The sequence below is a fragment of the Haliotis rufescens genome, unplaced genomic scaffold, assembly GCF_023055435.1.
Source record: "Haliotis rufescens isolate VD_foot unplaced genomic scaffold, xgHalRufe1.0.p SCAF_11, whole genome shotgun sequence".
Classification (NCBI taxonomy): Eukaryota; Metazoa; Mollusca; class Gastropoda; order Lepetellida; family Haliotidae; genus Haliotis; species Haliotis rufescens.
In genome coordinates this window covers 33902363-33927179 of record NW_025963791.1, presented here as the reverse complement: position 1 = coordinate 33927179, position 24817 = coordinate 33902363, and the positions used below count along the sequence as shown (strand labels likewise).

At 40.2% G+C, this 24817-nt stretch overlaps 1 protein-coding gene across 3 annotated transcripts in view; it reads left to right on the top strand.

Annotated features, from left to right (window-relative positions):
• LOC124151217 overlaps positions 1-24817 on the top strand; it is a 76408-nt gene that overhangs the window by 34408 nt on the left and 17183 nt on the right. For all 3 annotated transcript variants that reach the window (XM_048392636.1, XM_046523577.2, XM_046523576.2), the window contains 5 exons: positions 6401-6484; positions 6887-6957; positions 12631-12708; positions 20931-20991; positions 21603-21672. In XM_048392636.1, coding sequence (XP_048248593.1) covers positions 6401-6484; positions 6887-6957; positions 12631-12708; positions 20931-20991; positions 21603-21672 — 364 coding nt within the window. The remainder of the gene's footprint in view (positions 1-6400; positions 6485-6886; positions 6958-12630; positions 12709-20930; positions 20992-21602; positions 21673-24817) is intronic.

Below are 24817 nucleotides of genomic sequence, written 5' to 3'. Positions count from 1 at the left end.
CCAATTATGTTTCTAGGATTGTCAGCACCATACCCGTGCTCGTGGGTTTCACCGAAGTGGTAAACGTCAGAGACCTGCATCACTTCGGGCTTTCCTCCCACATTAAGCTGACACGCCGTGATATAACTGGAATACTGTTCAAAGCGGCGTTAAACCCAACTCACTCACCAACTCACACGGCATAAAACTTCATTCGTTGTCAGCACGGCGAGAGGGGGAAAGACCGTTTTAAGAGTAAATGTGTTGAGTATCCAATAAATAAAAGCCAGACAACCATCTCCATAATCATAAGCTATCTCTGCTCACACTTTAGTTCGACTATATCATAAGCATGTGTTTATGAGTCACTATCAAATAGTGATGATACCAGGAAGCCGCGAAAAGGTGAGCGTATCCTACCCCTGTCACTAACACATGCAAAGGCAAGTCAATTGTTCAACTGAAAAAAACCACACGAGAACATAAGTCTAAAAATGGAATTGCTAACGGGTATAAATTCTATCACTGATGCGTTAAATTTGGAAATGTCCTCCAAATATACACCATAAAACAGGCTGGTGCTGTTGGAAAATTGCTCCACATAAACGGAAACTTGAAAACAACCCTCTTGTCACACAGTATTGTGGAGAGTATTTTGTCACTGAATCTTATATGCATAGATCCAACTAAGAGGGGCGGTCGGGTAGCCTGGTGGTTAAAGTGTTCGCTCGTCACGCCGAAGACCGGGGTTCGATTCCCGATATGGGTACAATGTGTGAAGCCCATTTCTGGTGTCCTCCGCCGTGATATTGCTGGAATATTGCTAAAAGCGGCGTAAAACCATACTCACTCACTCACTCACTCCAACTAAGAACAGATGAGGCGGTCTCACTGGTCTCCTTTATGTCTAGTTCAGGTGGGTAAATCAGTGGAAGGGAATGACCTATATTTGACCATTATTGAATGATTTCTTCAAACTTTAAGACTTACTAATTTCGTTCGTTTGAATTATTTTTTGCGTAATTTTCCAAACATGTGTTATTTGTTTCACTGTCCCGGAATGAGAGAAAGTTCAATAACACACGAAGAAGCCTCCCTTTCACCTGACAGTTTATTCATTTTCTCCAGCTGTGGAGAGAAATGATCTGTTTCCTTTTTTCCATCTGGTCTGCGTGTAATCGCTCTGGGGGACTTAAACCTGAGCCTTGCTGTACAGGTAACTGAAAGAACAACATACGGATTGATTTAAGGACACCTGGCCATGTTCATTCACTTGACTGACCACCTTACAATCGCCATTGTACAAACATGACGGTGACTGTCCCTGTTGTTTAAACTGGCCAATCTTTACGCCATGCCTACCTGTATAATTACCTATCACATACATCAGAGACTTAGCCACGTCCATGGTCAGAAACGTAATTTCGAGGTCCGGTTTTATATAGAATCAAATGACCCATAAGATCAACAGAAACCACATAGCTTGACCAGCGAAGGTGACCAGCGGGGAAAGTGGAGACGCCCCTCATTTCACAAGGCCATTGATGTAGGCTGTGCCAGGGTTGGGGGGTATGCTACTGAAAACACACTCAGCGTCAGCGTCTCAGTCCCTGCATTAAACAAGTACATTGTTGGAGACCTAGATTTTACCTATTTCCAATTGTCATAATAGTAACAGCCTACCAAGGACTGTATGTATTAGACCGCCTCCGTGGTCCAGTGGTAGAGCGTCCGCCCGGAAAGCGGAAGGTCCGGGGTTCGATCCCCAACCGCGTCATACCAAAAGACGTTTAAAGATGGTAATTGTTGTTACCCTGTCTGGCGCTCGGCATTAAGGTACTAAAACAAGGACTGGTCGGTTCGGAGTCAGTATACTGTGTCTGAGTGGGGTATTCATGTTAAACTGCGGCATGGTATCTCAGTGAGCTAGCACTATAAATCGGGATCAGTCCGGACTAGTACAAGCAGCCACACAAACACACACGTACATGCACGTGGCTATATAAGTGCAATAATCTTGGTCGCGACGTTAAACCCCATTTCACCTCACCTTACCTATATGTATTAATTGACCTTCCTGTTTTACTTCAAAGAATACCAGACTTGCAAAACAGTGTCTCACTGTAACACATCATATGATAACTGTTTGGTTGGCATTCTAGAAGTTGGTGATTAAGAAAACGTACAACTATGGATAACAGCTTTTGGTATATAACATATAATGTTTCGATGAGATCCTTATACCGTTACTCCAACTTGATAACGGTGTGAGAATCTACATAGAAACGTCGCTATATACGGTAAACCAGAAGTTGTAATCCATACAATTTTACGTTTTCTTACACTATAAGATGTCAGTGTTAGAGAAATAATAATATCACTGTTTATGAAACACACATATAAAAACGATCGCACGCATGCGTGTGTTTGTTCCTTTTGTGTGTATACATGGACATTGACTCTTCTTTAGCTTGTGCGTAATATGCATTAATATGCTTGTTATTTTATAAATCTGGTTCTATTCGTCTAATCTCTCATGCCGCCACAACTTTATTGTATAATAGTTAAATCTCCAGCCGTCGCTCTGATTAACACATTGTCTGTGTCATTACATACTGTGACGTAAGTATGACCCGTGTACACTGGTCAGTTGACCTCGAAACAAACATTCATGTCCTAACTTGACCTCCGTGTGGACTTATACATGTAGGTCAAGCATATATAAACACCCGTCAGGTAATGACACCGATTACAGTCCACCGTGATGGATTATCTATAATCTCTGACAAGCCACCAGATCAGGTAGATTTCTGATCATAGGCAATTAACCCTTATCACTTTCTTGAACGCTGTAAGTCGGAACCGTTGATCTGTGAGTATACATTCAGTACATCGTGGATTGATAACTTGACAACATGGACGGTGCTCTGGCGCACACGTTCACGTAAAATAATGAAAAAAACACTGGGAAAAAAACCCGACGATTTACTGTCCACGCCCACGCTCAATGTTGAATAGTTGTTGGTTGGTTGGTTTGTTGTTTAACGCCGCACTCAGCAATATTCCAGCGATATGACGGCGGTCTGTAAATAATCGAGACTGGACCAGACAATCCAGTGATTGATATCATGAGCATCGATCCACACAATTGGGATCGATGACATGTATCAACCAAGTCAGCGAGCCTGACCACCCGATCCCGTTAGTCGCCTTTTACGACAAGCATAGTCGCCGTTTACGGCAAGCATGGGTTGCTGAAGACCTATTCTATCCCGGAATGTTCACGGGTCCAATGTTGAATGTTGAATAGATAAAAACGCATACGCCATAAAAGAATCAGCTGATTATCTACCGAAGAAAATTCCATGGGCGTAAAAGGCAAAATAGAGGTGAAAAGTATATGAATTAATTAATTACCTGAAAAAAATTAAAGGTTTTGAATAACTCATATTTTCTGATATCTTAGAAATGGCTCAAACTTGTACCGTGTCGTCGTGGACGGATGGTAATCTGCGCCTCGGTATAGATACGAGCATGCCTTTGAAGCCAGCCGAGCACGCATATATCATATAACTAGTATATATTGCATGTTTGAACCTTAACAGGACTGGGTTCAGAGACCTAGTTGGAACATAGTTTTCCGTAGAACAATATTATACGACAGTTGACGGGTCAACGATTTGATATGAATTGGTTCTTGTATCGTAATACATCCACATTCGTCATCAGACTAAAGACGTGATTATGATAGAGATAAAGAGATTATATCAGGCTCGTCTCAAAATAATGAAGTAATTTACAAAGAAATATGAGATATCAGGACAGATTAAGATTCTCAAATGTGTGTTTGATAGCTATTAACCTGTCTCGTTCAATGCCATCATAGACGAATTATTGAGTGATCATATTTTGTATATTTGTTGTAAATGTTAAATACCTTTTGCTTGGCTCTCAAGAGTATGAAGTTGCCTTCGTGATTAAATATCATAGATCCACGTACAGACCTTTGTAATGTTAACACGCAACTTAGATTGTATCTGTGGTGCGCGGCACCATCGCGTTTGTCACTTCAATAATATACCTATTTCACTTGAAACCCTCTGTGTCATAGCGCCATGAATTATTTAGATCACAGATGACAAAAGACATACAAGACCCTACGGCTTTTTCACAATGGTTTGTTCTCACATATCATAAATATGCAACCATACCCAAACCAACCAGTTGCGACAAGACAAAGGCATTAACGGACCACAATACGATTGTACGGTTCGCCGGGCTTACGTTGAAATCGCCGCCTCAACGTGGAGGGTCATGCGTTGGTAGATGTCAATGGATTTGTACAGAGCTGGTTCTGATTGCTTTGTCCAACTTTCGCAGCCAAAACAAGAAAGTTCACTTTAATCTCCTGCCTCCTATTTCTCCTGGCCCCGTAAGTAGTTTCACGGTAGGTATCGGGTGATATATCACTGCGAAGCTCAGAGGCGTTCTGTTTCCCGAATGTGCGCTTTATTGTGCTTGTAGATCAGTGTTATTTTTACCCGTGCAGGTAAAATCAGTACGTAACTTAAATACGCTTGGAAGTTAATGGTATGAAAATGAGTATCTTCACGTAAAAAGGTGTTCTTTGATATTTGAATCGGTGAAGGATTCGCTTATACGTCATAACATTGTCACGTGTTTCAAAACGCAATGTAATAGTGTGAGACATATTATTGTTATGAAGATATGGCTATTTTTAATAATAGATTACGGCGGTATGAATCCAACAATTTGTCCAGGTAGCATTTTGTAAGGACGCCTCTAGTTTCATAAAATTCCTCTTTTACTCGAACTTCTAAAACTCGACGTATGACTAATGACGACGTATAACACCCGGTAACGTCACTATTTGATAGTGATTCATTTAATAGTGATTCATTAACACATGCTTATAGTATTGTCGGAATCTACTTTTAGTATGGTTTTCGTATTATTATTGAAATGTTTTTTTTTATTTTTTATTTTTTTGAGATGGCGTTACATGCTCCTGTTGTATTTGTTTTGTTTTGGCCTCACACGATTAACCGTTGTATGCAAATATGTAACAGTTATATTTGTGTGATATTGAAGATATCGAGGCAGTTCTTTTTGGAAAACACAGTATTTTTCATTTTCCATTATATCCTGATAGAAATACATTACGTAATATGGCTGTACCCTGTTTAAAGTCATCATTTGTAACTGAATACACTGAAAGATTATTCATGTTAAAAAATCGTGGTGATATGATGTAAATGCATATGTAAAACAAACTTGTACTGGTAGGATTGTACTGGTTATGGACCGGTTGGCCTTTAAACAATAGTTTGGTTTGGTTTGTTTGTTGTTTAACGCCGCACTCAGCAATATTCCAGCTATATGACGACGGTCTGTAAATAATCGAGTCTGGACCAGACAATCCAGTGATTGATATCATGAGCATCGATCCACACAATTAGGATCGATGACATGCATCAACCAAGTCAGTGAGTCTGACCACCCGATCCCGTCTCCTTACGACAAGCAAAAGCCGCCTTTTACGGCAAGCATGGGTTGCTGAAGATCTATTCTACGTGAAGATCCGGGGTAGAATAGAACCAACCAACCAACCAACCAACAAACCAACAAACCAAATCATGAAGGCTGGCTAGACTGAAGTCTGGAGGTATCACATAAAAACTGCACTTGACTGCACCACAGATCATTTATGTTTAACGTTAGACGTTAATAGACCCAGGGCATGTGTTATGAAGCACGCTGTATTCGACTGTATATTAAGTGTGTGATTACCCCAAGGAGGTGTGCTTGACCCCGCTGTCTTCTCAAGTCCGCCCGAGTGTCTCGTCACTCAACTTTTAATAATATATATAAGTTTGAACGTCGAAATGAAGCACCCTTTTCTCAACGATATACATGTGCGTAACGGTTAAGTATGCCATGATCGATGACGGGTATTACAATGTGTCAGTGTGTGGCAATTAACGGCATATGAAGTAGTCTGTCATGTGTGTATTGTACGGTGTATTATGTTTGTTTGTTTGTTGTTTAACGCCGCACTCAGCAATATTCCAGCATTATGACGGCGGTCTGGACCAGACAATCCAGTGATTGACACTATGAGCATCGATCTATGCAATTGTGATACGATGACCATCAACCAAGTCAGCGAGCCTGATCACCCAACTCCGTTAGTCGCCTCTTACGAGAAGCATAGTCGCCTTTTACGGCAAGCATGGGTTGCTGAAGACCTATTCTACCCCGGATCTTCACGGGAATTATTATTACACACATGTACGCATGTCATCTATATATATATATATATATATAGATATGTATATATATTACTAACTGTATGAGTAGATTCGTGTATGAGTGAGTGACTCTGGGCGTCTTGTTTCAGGAGTTGGCGGTCATCACCAGGAGCCGGCGTCAAGCCACTGTCAGCACCCACACTCCCACGGAACTGCTGTGTATATCGGCAAAGGTACGTTTCATGGTCAATGGGGTACTGACGAAAAACAATGCAACAAACTTTTAGTTTTAGTTGCAAAATTGGTGTTTTTGAGTTATGACCAAGGACAGGAGTGCATTATTAAGATTTGCATAACATGTTAATGTAATTGTATTCTTGAATTTGAATTCGTGAATTATGTTTTAAACAATAGCAGATGAAAATCTGATTTAGGTTACAAGCCAAACCGACACATCACCCAAAAATAAAATTGAGAGATAAGTGTCTCTATTTTCCTATTTCCTATCACAAAAAGAGATTGGTAAATTTTGATATCAATGTGAAAATACTGGCATTGGCAGATACCACAAAACATGTGGTACAATTACAAACTACCCATATGATTAATGCAATGCCCATCTATTGTTATTTCAGGATTTTGAGGACATATTTATGGCTGGAGGAATGCAGAACTTAAACGACCCAGATCACATCTCCTTTATCAGGTAAAGACATCATCTGTTGAGAAAAGTTATCTTCTGCTGACACCGGGGTGGAATAAACATCATTCAATGTGTTTTTACGCCACAGAATGACGTTTTCCCCCTGAATTAGGGCTGCATAGAAACAATTGATGGCTGGGGACCTGATCTGATCAGGTTTCCCCACAAGATGTTCCCCGTAACAGATGGGGACCTGATCTGATCAGGTTTCCACACAAGATGTTCCCCGTAACAGCTGGGGATCTGATCAGGTTTCCCCACAAGGAGTCTCCCTTGATATTGGTGGGGACTCATTCTGACCAGGGCCCAGTTGCACAAAGCGATCTTAGCGCTAAGATGATCGTAACTCCCATACTTAAGCATAGGCTTACAATAGTCTTAGCGCTAAGATCGTTTTGTGTAAGTGGGCCCTGGTATCTCACCCTTGTAAAGCCAATGCACACAGGTGGACACTGAGAAAGGTAACACTAGGCAGTATCAGAAGGTTCCAATACTCACTTGACTGTCACCAGGTGTAGTGGTATAGCCTGTTAGTATTTCCACTGTGGGACAATGATTAGAGTTGACACACCCTTAGAAATTGGAGTTTAACATGACACGTTCATTAGAATCGTGTCTTAAAACAAAATTCGACGAGTCTGTATTTGTGTGCCATTCAATTTCGGGAAACACATAGAGGCATGGAGACACCCAGAAGAAATCTACCCGAGGTAGTCTTTGTAAGTATTTCAATCTCTATAGGAGAAATGGTGGCCATTTCAATTGTAGAGATGGGTCATGTTCAACACGGTGGAGTGTCAGACTCGGTGCGCGAGGTGAGGTGAAATGGGGTTTAACGTCGTTAATGTGGCTGCTTGTACTAGTCCGGACAGATGCTGATTTATAGTGCTAGCTCACTGAGATACCATGCCGCAGTTTAACATGAATACCCCACTCAGACACAGTATACTGCCCCTGAGCCGACCAGTCCTTGTTTTAGCCCCTTAACGCTGAGGGCAAGACAGCGTAACAACAAGTACCATCTTTTAATGTCTGTTGGTATGACGCGGCCTCAGTGGAAGTATTGTCTGGCAGTTCTTTCACATTCAGAAACAAAAAAACGCCCAACCAGAACAACAATTTTCATTATTTAACTTCTCTAAGTGATTTATTTAGTTGGTGTCTGTAAAACCTCTCCACTGCATCCACTCTGAAATCTGCCGTCAATGTAAGAATACATAAGAAATGCCTCTCACTTTGAATTATCAATTCGTACAAACATGTCTATTACATTCCGTTGTAACCGCTACAATTGTACTCTAACAGATGTTGTTGTAAGACAGACCTAGACACTGCAGAACTTTGCTTTCTTCTTTGGAGATTGAGAGGTACCTATTTGTAGTGGCGTGTTTACCGCAGTATTACTGCACTGTTACCACACGATAACTGTGTTTATTCAATACGCCGCTACCGAGTGATGACCCAGCTGGTCTGCCGTATATTTTTTCAAACGATTCGATTTTGCAGTTTTAATTGATAGCTGATGGAAATATTTCGTTCTCAAAATCGTATGAGTGCCTGGTTTAAGGTTATTTGCTAAATGGAAGTTAGTATTGGAAACGGCTGAGGGCTATAAATTATCCTATCTTATCTTTCTGTAGATTAATTGAAGGGGAGCACTTCAAAGAGCACCAATATGGTCACTGGTCGTACTTAAAACATTGTATATGGATTAATGAATGTACCTTTTGAACTGAGGTCGGGCCTCGTTCTATCTTATTACTCTTAGTCGAGGTTAACTAGATCGTCAGCTGGTTATTATTGCTTGATGGCAATACCACTGCTTATAGTGTATTCCTTTGACTTTTTAAAAGTATTATATCCTCAAATATATACTTTTAGTGATGTGAAATAATTATTTTGTAACAGTAAGTCGTTTCTGGTCAGTGCCAAGTGAAAATCATGTGAGAGAAAAGATTTTAATGAAATAATTACATGGATTGTGAGGTGAGGTGAGGTGAAATTAGGTTTAACGTCGCATCCAAGATAATTGCACTTATATAACGATGTGCATGCACGTGTGTGTGTGTGGCTGCTTGTACTAGTCCGGACTGATGCCGATTTATAGTGCTAGCTCACTGAGATACCATGCCGTAGTTTAACATGAATGCCCAACTCAGACACAGTAAACTGACTCCGAGCCGACCAGTCCTTGTTTTAGCCCCTAATGCCGAGCACCAGACAGGATAACAACAAGTACCATCTTTTAACGTCTTTTGGTATGACACGGCCGGGGATCGAACCCCGTACCATCCGCTTTCCGGGCGGACGCTCTACCACTAGGCCACGGAGGTGGTCACATGGATTGTGACCCAGTATATTTATAGGTTATATTTGTAGTGAGTGAGTGATTGATTGAGTGAGTTTAACGTCCATTGGAACAGTTTATCACGGTGTGTCAGCTTACTGTGGGAGGAAAGCCCGACATGATGCAGGTCTCAGACGTTTACTATTTTGGCGAAACACACGAGCACGGGTATGGTGCTGACAATCGTATATCAGGTCGAATTTTATATCCAGCATGTGACTATTGAGTGACGGTAGGTTATTGATTACCTGTCACATACATAGTGGTCTGGTTATAGGCTGTGGTGACGAACACAAAACGCTTCTAGTGGGTACATATATTTCGCATTTTCGAGTTCTAATTGTTTTTTAACTCTATTTTTGTAGTTGATTGGAGAAAAATGATTCCTTTAACATAACTCAGATCACATGACTGCATAACAAATACAGAGAGAGAGAGAGAGAGAGAGAGAGAGAGAGAGAGAGAGAGAGAGAGAGAGAGAGTTAGTTGCGTTGTTGTGTGATTGTGAGACAGAGTGAGTCTGTGTGTTTGTGTGTGAATCAGTGAAAATGAGTGTACGTGCGTGTGCGTATGCGTGAATGTTGGTTGCGTGGGCGTGCGAGTGTAACTGATTGAGTCTGTGTGTTGGTGTGTGAATCAGTGAAAATGAGTGTTCTTGTGAAAGTATTTGAATAGTAGTACAGTTATGACGAGGCCTTCAGTTTAATGTAATCTGGGAAACCTTGGAATCGAACCCCAGACCGTCGGATCATTGCCAAGGGACGTAACTATTAACAGTAATTTACGCTATAGACAACTAGGAACCCTAAATACCAAGATTAGTTGTGCTACCAAGTGATAACTACACACGGAGACATATAAAGACAGAACCATTCATTATCAGGAATCCGACACTGCCAAGATGATTAACGTACCACAGTGTTATCGTGTCAACTATCATGATAACGCCCGTCAAGCAACGTGACAGGCCGCTTTACACCCAACCCAATTGCAGCCATGTGTAGCCAGAACGCTTTGCACGGATCACACGTGCTTTAACCCCTCTCCAAGTGAGTGACACTGCGAATGAGTCACGTGGTGTCGGAAAGTAGCTACAGGTCACGTGATCACAGATTGGACACCGCAGGGGAGACAAGTGGTTCTCGAAGGTGATGCGGGTCAACAAGGGTTAGATACGCGATGTTGAATAATTGATATGACATTGAATGAATGACAAGAAATTGCATGTGCATGACGAATCGTGTCGGGGTAGGGCTTGAAGAGACTAGATGCCAGTGTGAAGCGTCAATAAGACAATATTTGAACGAGATTAAAGTGTATGAAAGGTGTCATATATCACTCTTGACTATTTATGATATTGTAAACGTGCGTTGTGCATGCCTCCCTTGCTAAGATACTCCGAATCGTCAGCTGAATACTTAATATCCCAACACACTCAAATTGTAAATATTATTGTTACCTTTCTAGAAATTCGATAACGAGTTTTTAAACGATAACATCCACAATCGCCCCGTGGATTCAAAGTGCAGTATAAAACGTAAACGCCAGAGAATAACCAGTCTCGATTATCCGACGAAACAGACTCAATTGGACGTAAAAGGCAAAATAGCAGTGACAACTATATGAGTGACTGGCTGACTGAGTATGGGTTTACGCCGCTTTTAGCAATATTCCAGCAATATCACGGCGGGGGACACCAGAAATGGGCTTCACACATTGTACCCATGTCGGGAATCAAACCCGGGTCTTCGGCGTGACGAGCGAACGCTTTAACCACTAGGCTACCCGACCGTCCCGACAACTATATGAATGGATCACTGAAAAGCAGTGATGACATCAGGTTAAAAGGGTAAGCATGTCCTGTCCTACCTGTAGCACCGCCACTCAAACAATTTGCATAAAATGAAATGTGATGCTACCTGAGACGAGTTTTGTATCCACATATCAACATGGCTGTCTTGGCGGCCATATTGACGAATCAGATGGTTTCACTTTCGTTAGTAACGAGAATGAAGAATGCTCAACAATTTTACCACCAAATTCGGCCCGCCTTATAGCAATACAACATGTATATGATAAATATAACTCATATTTGATGCTTTATAAGAAAACCAAAACCAACTGTATTTCTTATGTTCCCTTTCGTCAAATAACTGACTGAACAAACAATCCTTTTCAGTCTACTCTCGCCATGCAAACAAATAACAGTTTATACATACATAAATCAACTCGAGGGAATATCTCTTGGCTATGATAACAATTATGGCGCTGTTCGACAGCTAATGTTAGCTCTTGGTATATAAAAATCACCACAATGAAGGATATAAATTTACTGGGCACTGAAAAGAATATAATTTGTTGCGTATATCATGTGAATAGCTTATCCGGGAGATATATTATCCTGGTGCTTCTAATGAATCTTCTTTTGGCAAGTTCTACATGCTTGGATTATTTAAACTCGTGAACTTCGTTGTGCTCAGTTTTCGTCTGGTTTCGACTTAAGATAGTGTTTTGTATCGTATAGAGCCATTTGGCTTCACGCGATCACTGTCAGAGAATATCTTCTGTTGATATGGCGAGTTTGATAACAAAATAAATAAAACCCGTTTAAGCACTACGTGATGAGAGGGTTTTAATTTCATGGCGTTTAACTGAAATACGATCAGACAAGTTTACTCATCGAATCATCACACGTGTATATTAAAGTTTCTATGATTTGTAACATAGCGTTAACAAGATACAGCGTTCGAAAAAGAGGGGACCATTTACTCGAGTAGCCCGCAGAATGGGGTCTCGTGTGCTCCAAATCTCTGGTCCCATTCAGCCTGAAGCATAGGCTTGAGTGGAGAGTAGTGTTAACATGGGCACCTTATGGAGAGTCTGCCACATCAAGGAGACTGGGCATGGGGTAGTCCCCCGTAGTCTGGCGATTGCACCCCCTCGTCTTGAGATTGCACCCCCTCGTTCAGGCTCGCGACTTTCGTCTGCTGTCCCACAGCAACATTAGACAGGGTCCCCTGTCGCTGGGCCGGGTCTACTCGCGTGCAGGAGAGCTGTCTTTTGTCTCAACTTGAATGAGGTAGCCGACTGGAGAGCATTCCGATATGTGATTGACATATCAGATAAAAAGCTGACTCGAATGGGTAGGACAAATTGGGAGAAGATTAATCGAGAAATAAGTGAGGATTGTGGTGGATAACTTGAGTATCCGAACTTGCAGTGCTTGCAGTACAATCAATACTGTCGTCAGTCCCGCCACTACTCACGGAGCAGACGACAGTCAGTGCCAAAAGAAACATGGATGACAAACTTGTGAAATTCTGTTCCAGGAGTGTTGGATTTTTGCGTCACTGGCCAGTTGAAATCCTGTCCGAGTATCACCAAGCCTGTATGTTTCATTACTTCAAGTAAGTGACTATTTGTTTGTTTATAGTGTCTCAGTAACAGTTTTTCATTACATTGATTCGGTGACGGCTCTCTCCTATGTGGGGATAGCCATCGATAGCATATTTATAGCATATAGCATAGCATGATTCGGTTGTTAAAGTATAATAATTAATAATGGTTTAACTTAAAGTATAATTCTTAATATTGGTTCAACCGCCGTCACATAATATTGCCGAGTGCGGCGTTAAACAAACAAACAAACAAACAAACAAACAATAATGGTTTACATAAAGTGTTTGTTTTTTCTGGGGTAATCTTTACAAACATACAGAAGTTACAAATGACCCAAGCCCCCCCCCCCCCCCCACACACACACCCGTTTTAAATTCCTGGATCCACCCTTGGCATATTAAAAGCGATACGTACGTATCCCATTTCCACCTGTAGGTTTGATCTGTTAAAAAAGAATAATATTATCCGTTGTAGAGTGTATTTATGTACACAGAACAGTATATATTTCTTTTTTAAAAGTTCTATGCTAAATGTATACGTGTTTTATTAGGTATAGGTTTCGGTGTTTCCGAACTGTTACTATAATATGTGGGTCGTATTAACACGGTACTCAACATAGAAGTTGTAGGTCTTTGACTGTCACAAATTTATATATGACAGAATTCGATGAAATCGGAATAACAATTTGGAAAGTGATTATCTTGATATTAATTATGATTATCATTGTGTGTCTGAAAACTTCGGGAAGGGGAGGGACATCTACTGAGTGAGTGAGTTGGTTGGTTTTTATGCCCATTTTGCAATATCCAGCATTATTATGGCGGTGCTCACCGACAGTGGGCTTCACACACCCGGGTTCGATTCCCGACATGGGTACAATGTGTGAAGCCCATTTCTTGTGTCCCCTGCCGTGATATTGCTGGAATATTGCTAAAAGCTGATCGAACCTGTGCTTCGAATTCGGCATGACGAGCTAACGCTTTAACAAGTAGGCTCCAACGGGCCCTTTTATTATAAACGGAGGTACAATTCAAGTCATCACTTCATTATAGATATGTACAACATACAAGAACAATATATGTCAATAATATTCAACTGAAAAGTTTTAAATATTTAAAACAGATCACTATTACGGATGCAGAAATAATTGATACATGCCTACATACCAAAGAATGCTACTGTATCTAATGGCATTACAACGACTTAAACATTCATAGGGTGTGGTATGATTAAACTTTTATCTGACCTCTTAACTCAACAAGCTATTTAAACTGACATCAGACTGATTTGTTTATGTTCATGGTTGCCAGGGTTGTGTCCCACCTTGAAAAATCTAGTCAGCCCTGGATAAAGGGTGTATAATAGCAAGATAAAAACCGACAATGTTAAACCGTCTATTTTTTATTTCTTTACACATCATTTGTCTTGCAAACATAATCTTATCATAAACAGATACGAAAGGATAGATTATCTTCAGTTAGTGTTATGCAGACCGGAAATGACGTCATTTATTGCGTTCCCAAGGGTAAAATCCGCCTTTTATCACACCTCGCAATATTGCCAATATCCTTATCTGGGATTGCATATATTTCCGCTTTCTGCTCTCCAAACAATGATTGTGCTCTTAAGACGGACTTAGGCCGGATCGAAGCAAAGAAACAGTATTGATCTTACGCTATGATCGCATATTTATACCGTATGGGGATTAGCGTTCTTTGGGGATGTAAGCCGATGTAAGAGGGGGCAGAGGCATTGAGCTTTCTGTGTGGAAATTGAGTTGACCTCGATACCACGCAGAATAGATCTTAGGGTCTATTTTGCTTATAATTTTGTCTGATAGGAAGTGAGGATTATTGGCACTCAAACTTTTTCTTGTTACAGATTCGACTTTTATGCCGTTGTGTTTAATTTGTCGAGTCTGATGTTATTAACTTCGTAGGCGTGGAATTATAGTGTGATACATAAAGGACTTTTCACATATACACCGCAGTGAGTGAGTGAGTGAGTGTTTCGCCGCTTTTAACAATATCCCTGCAATATCACGACGATGGACACCAGAAACGGGCCTCCAAATTTGACGCAACAGTGACAAAAATAATGTCCGATGCAATTCCCTATTTTCAGGTGAACACTTGACTTGACTTTGCATGTGTTTGTGACGGGTGCCACCGATGGGGCAGGATACGCTCACCTTTTCGCGAACACCTGGTATCATTACTATTTGATAGTGATTCATAAACACATGTTCATGATATAGTCGGAATCGTAGAATCGACTTTGCTTTATGCATATATTTCTATTGGAGATGGAAAGGGTTTTGTCGCTTTATTCACACATTGTACCCATGTGGGGCATCGAACACAGCCAAACGAACGTTTTTACCACTTGCTACCCTACCGCCCCTACACAGCGTGAAACCTTGTAGAGACCATACCACACACCCGAGCTTTCCCCGAATAGGTTTAAAAATCCATATAAGTATTAAGTTCCAGTCTTATTTGATGTCACTAGAAACGTACGGAAGCCTTTTTAGGGCCATGTGTTTTTTAATTTTTTTTCGATACTATCTTGAAATTTCAAGATACTTAGTTGAAATTTCAAGAAACTAAGTTGAAATTTCAAGATACTAAGTTGAAATTTCAACTTAGTTTCTTGAAATTTCAAGATAGTATCTTAACATTTCAAGATACTAAGTTGAAATTTCAAGATACAGAAGTTGGAATTTCAAGATGCTATCTTGGAATTTCAAGATACTAAGTTGAAGTTTCAAGATACTAAGTTGAAATTTCAACTTAGTTTCTTGAAATTTCAAGATAGTATCTTAACATTTCAAGATACTAAGTTGAAATTTCAAGATACAGAAGTTGGAATTTCAAGATGCTATCTTGGAATTTCAAGATACTAAGTTGAAGTTTCAAGATACTAAGTTGAAATTTCAAGATACTATACTTCTATTTCAAGAAGTTGAAATTTCAAGATACAGAAATTGAAATTTCAAGATACTAAGTTGAAATTTCAAGATACTATCTTGGAATACAAGATACTATCTTGAAATTTCAACTTAGTTTCTTGAAATTTCAAGATAGTATCGAAAAAAACAAAACCAAAAACAAAAACAAATGGCCCTAAAAGGCTTCCGTAAGAAACGAGTGATAACATATTATTTTATGCTGCTGTCCATACGCCAGCTATTTATGTAAGATAATCCAGTCTATGCCGTGTAAACAAATCATTGTCTTCATGAGCAGTGATCCATGCTTTCGGGGAGCAATCACTTCAACGACACAGAGTCAGCCTGGTCACACATTGTCGTCACTCGATCCTCATTTAGTAGGCTTTTACGACTAGTGCAAGGGGCTCACTATACCACCATCTACGAAAGAGCGAGAAACACAGTGCACTCAAACCACGCTTAATGGATATTGACGGAAGGTCATCATCTTAACACGTAATTCATACACCACGGCTTGAGGATAGCCTTGCTCCAAGGCTGTACTGAAAGAAAAGTCCATGGATGTGTAGTAATTCTAACCTCCTAATAGGCAAGTCTTGATACATGGTGTCTAAGGATTCCAGTCTCTTAAAGGGACAACTTGTACTCATCACTTGCTTGATAACGGTGTTAGAATCTACACCGAAACGTCGCTCTTAATTGTTATAAATAAGTTGTTCATCCATAAATCTTATCCTTACTTGTTCTTATTATTTACATCATCTAGAACGTATGATTTAAACTAATATATATTGCCTTAGAGACTTGTGCAGGTCTAGGCTTGAGGTATACTGGTTATATAGACACAAGGACAGCATCTTAACACTGCACGTACTTCGTACAAGACGGTATACAGGGCATCACATCACTCTAACGCGTACTGTATACAAGCACAGAGCATATATATTAATTATAAGGAATATATTTTCAATATATTTGGAGAGAAGAAAACTCACTCGAATTCGTGTCAAATAATTAAATGATATACAAACGGGCAACATACGTAAGGTCTTAACACCCACACACGTCATGAGGGGCGGTTGGGTAGCGTCAGTTCGTCATTCCAGTTGCCCGGTTTCGATTCCCACATGGTTGCAATGTGTGAAACCCATTTCTAGTCCCCCCCCCCCCACCCCCCCCCCCCCCCCACCCCCCACCCCCCCACCCCCACACACACACTCCTCAGCCTTGATGTTGCTGGAATATTCCTAAAAGCGACGTTTAACACAACCCCACTTACTCACACACGTCATAATTAAAGATACCAAATAAAAAAAAAAATTGATTGTCTATTTTCAGACTTGAATTTAAAAACTTAAAAGTTACGGTCGAATTCCCAGTTACGGCAGCTTCATGCTGTATTTCACACCATTAGATATCATCAACCGGCACTTACCTCCAAACTACAAACTAAATTAATATTACCACCCTTAAGGCAGGAAGGGGTTAGTAATGTACATTTCTTATTAATTCGATATTAATCACCTCCTGTGGCGAGAGATTCCTAATGTACATAGCATATCCGTAAAGTCGCCGGCATACAATGCCCATATACACCGCAACGTGTAAACCGTCAACGTACAATAGAAACCCACCAGTCAATACTGGCTCATTAATCAGGGAATTAAAAGCGTTGGATCCCCTTTTTGCACGATACCTTTCTATGTGGTGGTAAAGTCATCCGTCACCCAGCTGTACACAATGGCCAAAGAGCCTTGGAAGTAGGTTTCAGGGACTTGGCTCTGTTAGTTAAGATAACGTGACTCGATATTTGATTTTTCACATGCTATGGCTGTGCGGTTTGAACAAAGGCTAAGTGTAAATAGGAAATTGAGATAGCTTGTTTAGACGGCCATTTGCTGACCCATAGATACCCTTGTTTTGGGACACAAGGACTGTTTATGCAATATGCAGTTCTCATTAATCAACGTTATGACAACATTCAATTACGTTAGATCATAATCGGAGACGACGTTAACTACCTTGAGTTATATACTGCACAGTTATTTAGATCGATTTGATAAAAAAGCCTATCATGTTGAGTCTTTGCTTAGTCCCCCTGCCTTTGTGAAGTGAAGATTAATTATACCCTTTCAGTTGTGAATATGGGGCATTTTTATTTGTCAATACTGGGCATTACAGATATATGTTGTTTATGTCAATACTGGGCATTACAGATATGCTTTATTTGCCAATACTGGGCATTACAGATATATGTTGTATATGTCAATACTGGGCATTACAGATATGCTTTATTTGCCAATACTGGGCATTACAGATATATGCTTTATTTGCCAATACTGGGCATAACAGATATATGTTTTGGTTGTCAATACTGGGTACTACAGATATGTTTTATATGTCAATACTGGGCATTACAGATGTTTTATTTGTCAATACTGGGCATTACAGATGTTTTATTTGCCAATACTGGGCTTACAGATATATGCTTTATTTGCCAATACTGGGCATAACAGATATATGTTTTATTTGTCAATACTGGGCATTACAGATATATGTTTTGGTTGTCAATACTGGGTACTACAGATATGTTTTATATGTCAATACTGGGCATTACAGATGTTTTATTTGCCAATACTGGGCTTACAGATATATGCTTTATTTGCCAATACTGGGCATAACAGATATATGTTTTATTTGTCAATACTGGGCATTACAGATAATATGTTTTGGTTGTCAATACTGGGTACTACAGATGTGTTTTATTTAAAATACAGGGCATTACAGATATGTTTTATTTGTCAATACTGGGAATTACATATATATGTTTTATTTCTCAATACTGGGCATAACAGATATATGTTTCATTTGCCAATACTGGGCATAACAGATATATGTTTTATTTGTCAATACTGGGCATTACAGATATATGTTTTGGTTGTCAATACTGGGTACTACAGATATGTTTTATATGTCAATACTGGGCATTACAGATGTTTTATTTGCCAATACTGGGCTTACAGATATATGCTTTATTTGCCAATACTGGGCATAACAGATATATGTTTTATTTGTCAATACTGGGCATTACAGATAATATGTTTTGGTTGTCAATACTGGGTACTACAGATGTGTTTTATTTAAAATACAGGGCATTACAGATATGTTTTATTTGTCAATACTGGGAATTACATATATATGTTTTATTTCTCAATACTGGGCATAACAGATATATGTTTCATTTGTCAATACTGGGCATAACAGATATGTTTTATTTGTTTTATTTATTGAATACTCATCAATTCTCCCAATGATTTGGAGAGTAGTACATGCAATTATATTTCATTACTTGTCAATGGCAATGACAAAATATATATAAATACAACAGATTGAACTGGGTAAACAGAAATGAAGTCATATGCACAAAACTGTATTTATATGATGTGTGACATATTCTCACAAATACAATATGGATGTTAAATTCCATGCTGACATGTTTAGCCACGATACTCATGGATATAGCCAAGCTCACAAGTGTCATGTCCTGGACAACATCTGTAATGGCGCCGATGTATGTCAGAACCTTGTCCTCGAGTCTGAGATAGGTGTCAGGCCTAACATTGTCAATTAGAGACTCACTAAGCCCATTTCTCGTTCCATGAGACCGTCACAGTGCTTACCAATGTCGTCACAATCACAGTCACAAACAGTCCTGATGCCAGGTGTGGTGTGGATGCGCACGATCCTGTCGCCGAAGCAGTTCTTTTTCCCCAGTCTGAGGAACCAATTCTTCGGAAATATATTTTAAATTACCACTTTCACAATCGGCGAGAATCGTTAAACTAGCTTCAGTAATTAGAGGCCTCAAAGTCTCCATCAGATCTAAATATAACTATATCAATTCAACTCAAACACAACTTCAGCGACAGAGAAATGCCCGCTAGACCACTGTCGTGTGAATCAGTACATCGTATTGTCTATCTGATGCCAGTATTTATTATGATATAAAAGGTGATTCAATAGGATCGAGTACATACGTTCTTTTAAGAGGAAACATTGAAAAACACGCACAATGCAATAGGATATTAAATCTATTTTATATGGGGCTTTATGTGAAGCAAGGCTGTTCACAGGGGAAGCAAATGAATCACAGTTTACAACTGTAAATAACGTTTAAGTAGGTAACTTGGACGTGAATATCAGATTTCGTCGTCGTTATCCGAGTTACATGTCTGTGCAGGGTATCTTTTCTTGAGGTAAAGCAATAACCAGCCGCACGCAGTTACTTCCCTTGTGTAGTCGTCGTCAATTGAATTTACCTTAATTTTAATCAATTATCGTTTTGTTTATAGAAACAGTACGTTCGATTCTCCACATGACCCAGGTGGCCTAGTGGACACAGCTGGCACTGTTCGTTGTGAATAATAGCGTCCCTCTGCTGCCGGGATCGGCTAATCATGGAATCCAAACCCAGATATTGTAATATATACTGCTTGATCTGTCAGCACCATACCCGTGCTTGCGGGTTTCACAAAAGTGGGGGTCGGTGAGGTAGCCTGGTGGTTAAAGCGTTCGCTCGTCACGCCGAAGCCCCGGCCTCGATTCCCAACACGGGTACAATGTGTGAAGCCCATTTCTGGTGTCCCCCGCCGTGATATTGCGGGAATATTGCTAAAAGCTGCGCAATTCTATACTCAATCAATCAATCAATCACAAAAGTGGAAAACGCGCACGACCTCCGTCACCTTGGCCTGTCCTCAGCTGACACTCCTTGATCTGACTCAAATTCTGTTGAAAGCTCACTCACCCTGCAGACACATTCACAATTAAGACGTCTAAGAATCGTGAACGTGTAGACCTTCTAGGCTGAAGCATCTTCCCTTTGGTTGCATATTCCCCATGGAGCTGAGAATGCAAATTGAATGTCCACTGATCCGCTGAATAGGGTTATAATTGTGTGAGCTATTAGCATCCGTTGCCATACAAAAGTACATATTATTATTCTTTTTCTTATTATTATTGGCTTATCACCAATCATTCTGTTGATAATTATGGTATCATTCTCCACTAACGAATGGCCAGACTCTTCGTAATGGCGTGCTCAAAGCGAGCCGTCAATTGCCATTCTGAATCTAGGATCTGTTGTGCAGAAATTGCACTCTCACCTCCCTGGGGAATATAGAGCCGCCATATCAGGCATACGATGTACCTGATCCCCATCGAGCAAACGTTCAGAGTTAAATGTATGTACTTCAATCTTTGTTTCTCTGTTCACAGTCGGGGACAGGTGCTTGTTCGGGACAGTAATAACTCTGACTGGATATACATTGTCAAATCGGTGAGTAGGAACCAGGTCCCGGGCTACAACGATCCAATCCCAGTGTCATGTTGTGTTGCTCTACCATTTTACGTAATACGCACGAAAATACATTTTCACGATAGCATGTTTAGGTGTGTTTGACGTCACACTCAGCAATACCCATCTATATGATGGCGGTCTGTAAATAATTGAACTTGGACCAGACAATCCTGTAATTTAGATTTAAGAGAATCGATTACCGCAACTGGGATTCGCAATGATAAGCAATCAACCAGATCACCGAGCCTGATCCCCCGATCCATTCTGTTGACAAGCATAGGTTGCTGGGAACCTATATTCCCATCCGGTGTCCCTACGGGTTACCATGGTGATTGCCAATGAGGTGTACTTCTTTCTGGTATTCATCGTGATGAAAGAGTTGATTGGTTTGTTCTGAATGAATGAGTGAGTGAATACGTGAGAGAGTTGAGTACACAGGTAATGGGCTCCACACATCGTACCCATGTTAAGAATCAAACCAGGGTACGTCTTTACGGATTGTCAATCCATGACGTATAGACTCTAGACTAGACAAAACGTCCCGTTGTAACGGCGTAGCTCTGTACACTGTGTTTGTCGTTTATTTACAGGGTAGTTTGTCCGTGTTGAAGAAACTCCAGGCAGCACAGCCAGATGTCCGCAGACACGGGAATGAACCAGGTAGGCTGGGTATGGTGTTAGTGAGGCAGCACAAGTTGCGGGGGGTGTTTGTTTGTTTGTTGTTTAACGCCGCACTCAGCAATATTTCAGCTATATGACGGCGATCCTGTGACTGACATCATGAGCATCGATCCACGAAATTGGGATACGATGACATGCATCAACCAAGTCAGCCTGCCTGACCACCCGATCCCGTTAGTCGCCTTTTACGACAAGCATAGTCGCCTGACTGAAGGTGTGAGTGTGTGAGTATGTGGGGTGAGAATGTGTGAGGGTCTCAGGGGATAGATGTTTGGAGCGCGTGTGTGTGTGTGTGTGTGTGTGTGTGTGTGTGTGTGTGTGTGTGTGTGTGTGTGTGTGTGTGTGTGAGAGTTTGACAGAGAGAGAGAGAGAGAGAGAGAGAGAGAGAGAGAGAGAGAGTGAGTGAGTTTGAGAATGTGTGTGTGTGTGTGAATGCCCGCGCGTGTGTGGGTGTGAGTGGTGTGTGGATGTGGGAGCAATAGTTCAGCACCAACACGGCAAGGGTCGCCGCCATTGAGACTACAAAATGTGAATGCCTGGTCCTACCATATCACACCCAGGACGATAACGATAGCTGTTAACAACTAAACACAAAGTAAGGAATGGACTCACACCACAACTGTGGCTTGTGTATAGTGTGAATTGATTAAAGAGTGACAGTGTGACTGCTCAAATCAGGACCGATGTATCGATATCGTTATCGCTTTGGGGTGACAAAACAAGGCTCCCGGGTGAGGGATGACGCTTTTACCACTCGACTCTTGTACCCTTCAGGACCATGTGATATACCCCAACATCATGATTCCTACCCTTAATGCCATGGTTGAACATAAATTTAGTTGAACATGGTTAGGTAAGGTTGAACATAGTTATAATGGTTGAATAGGATTGAACATAGTTGAAATGGTTGAATAAGGTTGAACATTGTTGAATATGGTTGAATAAGGTTGAACATTGTTGAATATGGTTGAACATGGTTGAATATGGTTGAACATGATTCAACATGGTTGAATAAGGTTGAACATAATTGAAATAGTTGAATAAGGTTGAACATAGTTGAATATGTTTGAATAAGGTTGAACATAGTTGAATATGACTGAACATTGTTGAACATGGTTGAATAAGGTTGAACATAGTTGAATATGGTTGAACATAGTTGAATATGATTGAACATAGTTGAACATGGATGAATAACCTTGAACATGGTTGAATATAATTGAACATAGTTGAATATGGTCGAACATAGTTGAACAAGGTTGAATATGGTTGAATATATTGAATATGATTGAAAATATTTGAATATGGTTCAACAGAGTTGAATATGATTTAACATAGTTGAACATGGTTGAATAAGCTTGAGCATAATTGAAATGGTTGAATATTGTTGAACATAGTTGAATATGGTGAACATAGTTGAATATGACTGAACATTGTTGAACATGGTTGAATAAGGTTGAACATAGTTGAATATGGTTGAACATAGTTGAATATGATTGAACATAGTTGAACATGGATGAATAACCTTGAACATGGTTGAATATAATTGAACATAGTTGAATATGGTCGAACATAGTTGAACAAGGTTGAATATGGTTGAATATATTGAATATGATTGAAAATATTTGAATATGGTTCAACAGAGTTGAATATGATTTAACATAGTTGAACATGGTTGAATAAGCTTGAGCATAATTGAAATGGTTGAATATTGTTGAACATAGTTGAATATGGTGAACATAGTTGAATATGGTTGAACATGGTTGAATAAGGTTGAATAAGATTGAATATGATTGAACATAGTTGAATATGGGTGAATAAGGTTGAACATAGTTGAATATGGTTGGATAAGGTTGAACATAGTTGAATATGGTTGAATATTTTGGAACCTAGATACATATATTGGAGGAATATGGTCGAACAAGGCTGAAAAACACAGTTTACCCCAAATGACGATATGTGACTAATCCCATATAGCTAAACTGAAGTTTTAACAGAAACCACTAGCATCTCAACTATTTCGATCATACAAGTACACACACGAATTTAGCGAGGAAATTGGTCACCGATGCCAGCTGATAACTCCAACAATAGACAAAGTGTCAAGTGAGAAGTAATTTCTAACTTTGGGTGCCTGTCCCATTCAACTTCATTAACAGGTATACCCGCCAAGCTATATTGAGGCCAGACATTCATTATGTTTTCCGTTTCCTCATAAGGTTGTTCTATGACGGGCACGTTCTATATTTATCCACTTGATTAATACCTTTCCTACCAACGGCTGGTAAATAACAGTTGAATATCAGCAGATGAAGAAAAACTAACATCGAAAGTCAAGTAACCTATGGATATATTTTGATTAAATTTGTATAAGTACAAATAAGTACAAATATTTGTATAAGTATCACTTGTCCCCAACTTGATTCAAATAAAACTGTTTTCTATACAAAATCTAGGGGCTGGTTACGGCACTGCTATTGAGTGAATTTTGTTTAACGCCGCATTCAGCAATATCCAAACCAAATGACGGCGGCCTGTAAATAATCGAGTCTGGGCTGAACCAGTGCAACGTCCCAAGTTATCGGGGTACGATGACACGCAATCAGCAGGGGAACAGAGTTTGACCACCCGATGCAAATTAGCTGGGGTTCTTTTCTAACCAGGTCTCTACGGTTTGTTTGTTTGTTGTTGTTTAACGCCGCACCCAGCAACGTTCCAGCTATATGACGGCGGTCTGTAATCAATACTGCCCTGACCAGACAATCCAGTGATTGATATTGTGAGCATCGATCTACGAAATTGAGACACGATGACACTCATCAACCAAGTCAGCGAGACTGACCACCCATTCCCGTTAGTAGCCTTTTACGGCAAGCATGGGTTGCCGAAGACCTATTCTAACCCGGACCTCAACGGGGGTGGGCCCCCCACATTACATATGTACGTGTCCATGTTTAATCAATCACGCACACGATTGAAACACTCGTATCTCATAGTGCTTGTGATGTCTTTATTTACAGTCTATACAAATTTCAACTCGCTGTATTGTTTGAAGGAGATGGGCAAACAAACCTCTTGCCGCTTGTACATTTTTCCAATCGGTCGGTCTTGTTCTGGTTTGAAGTTA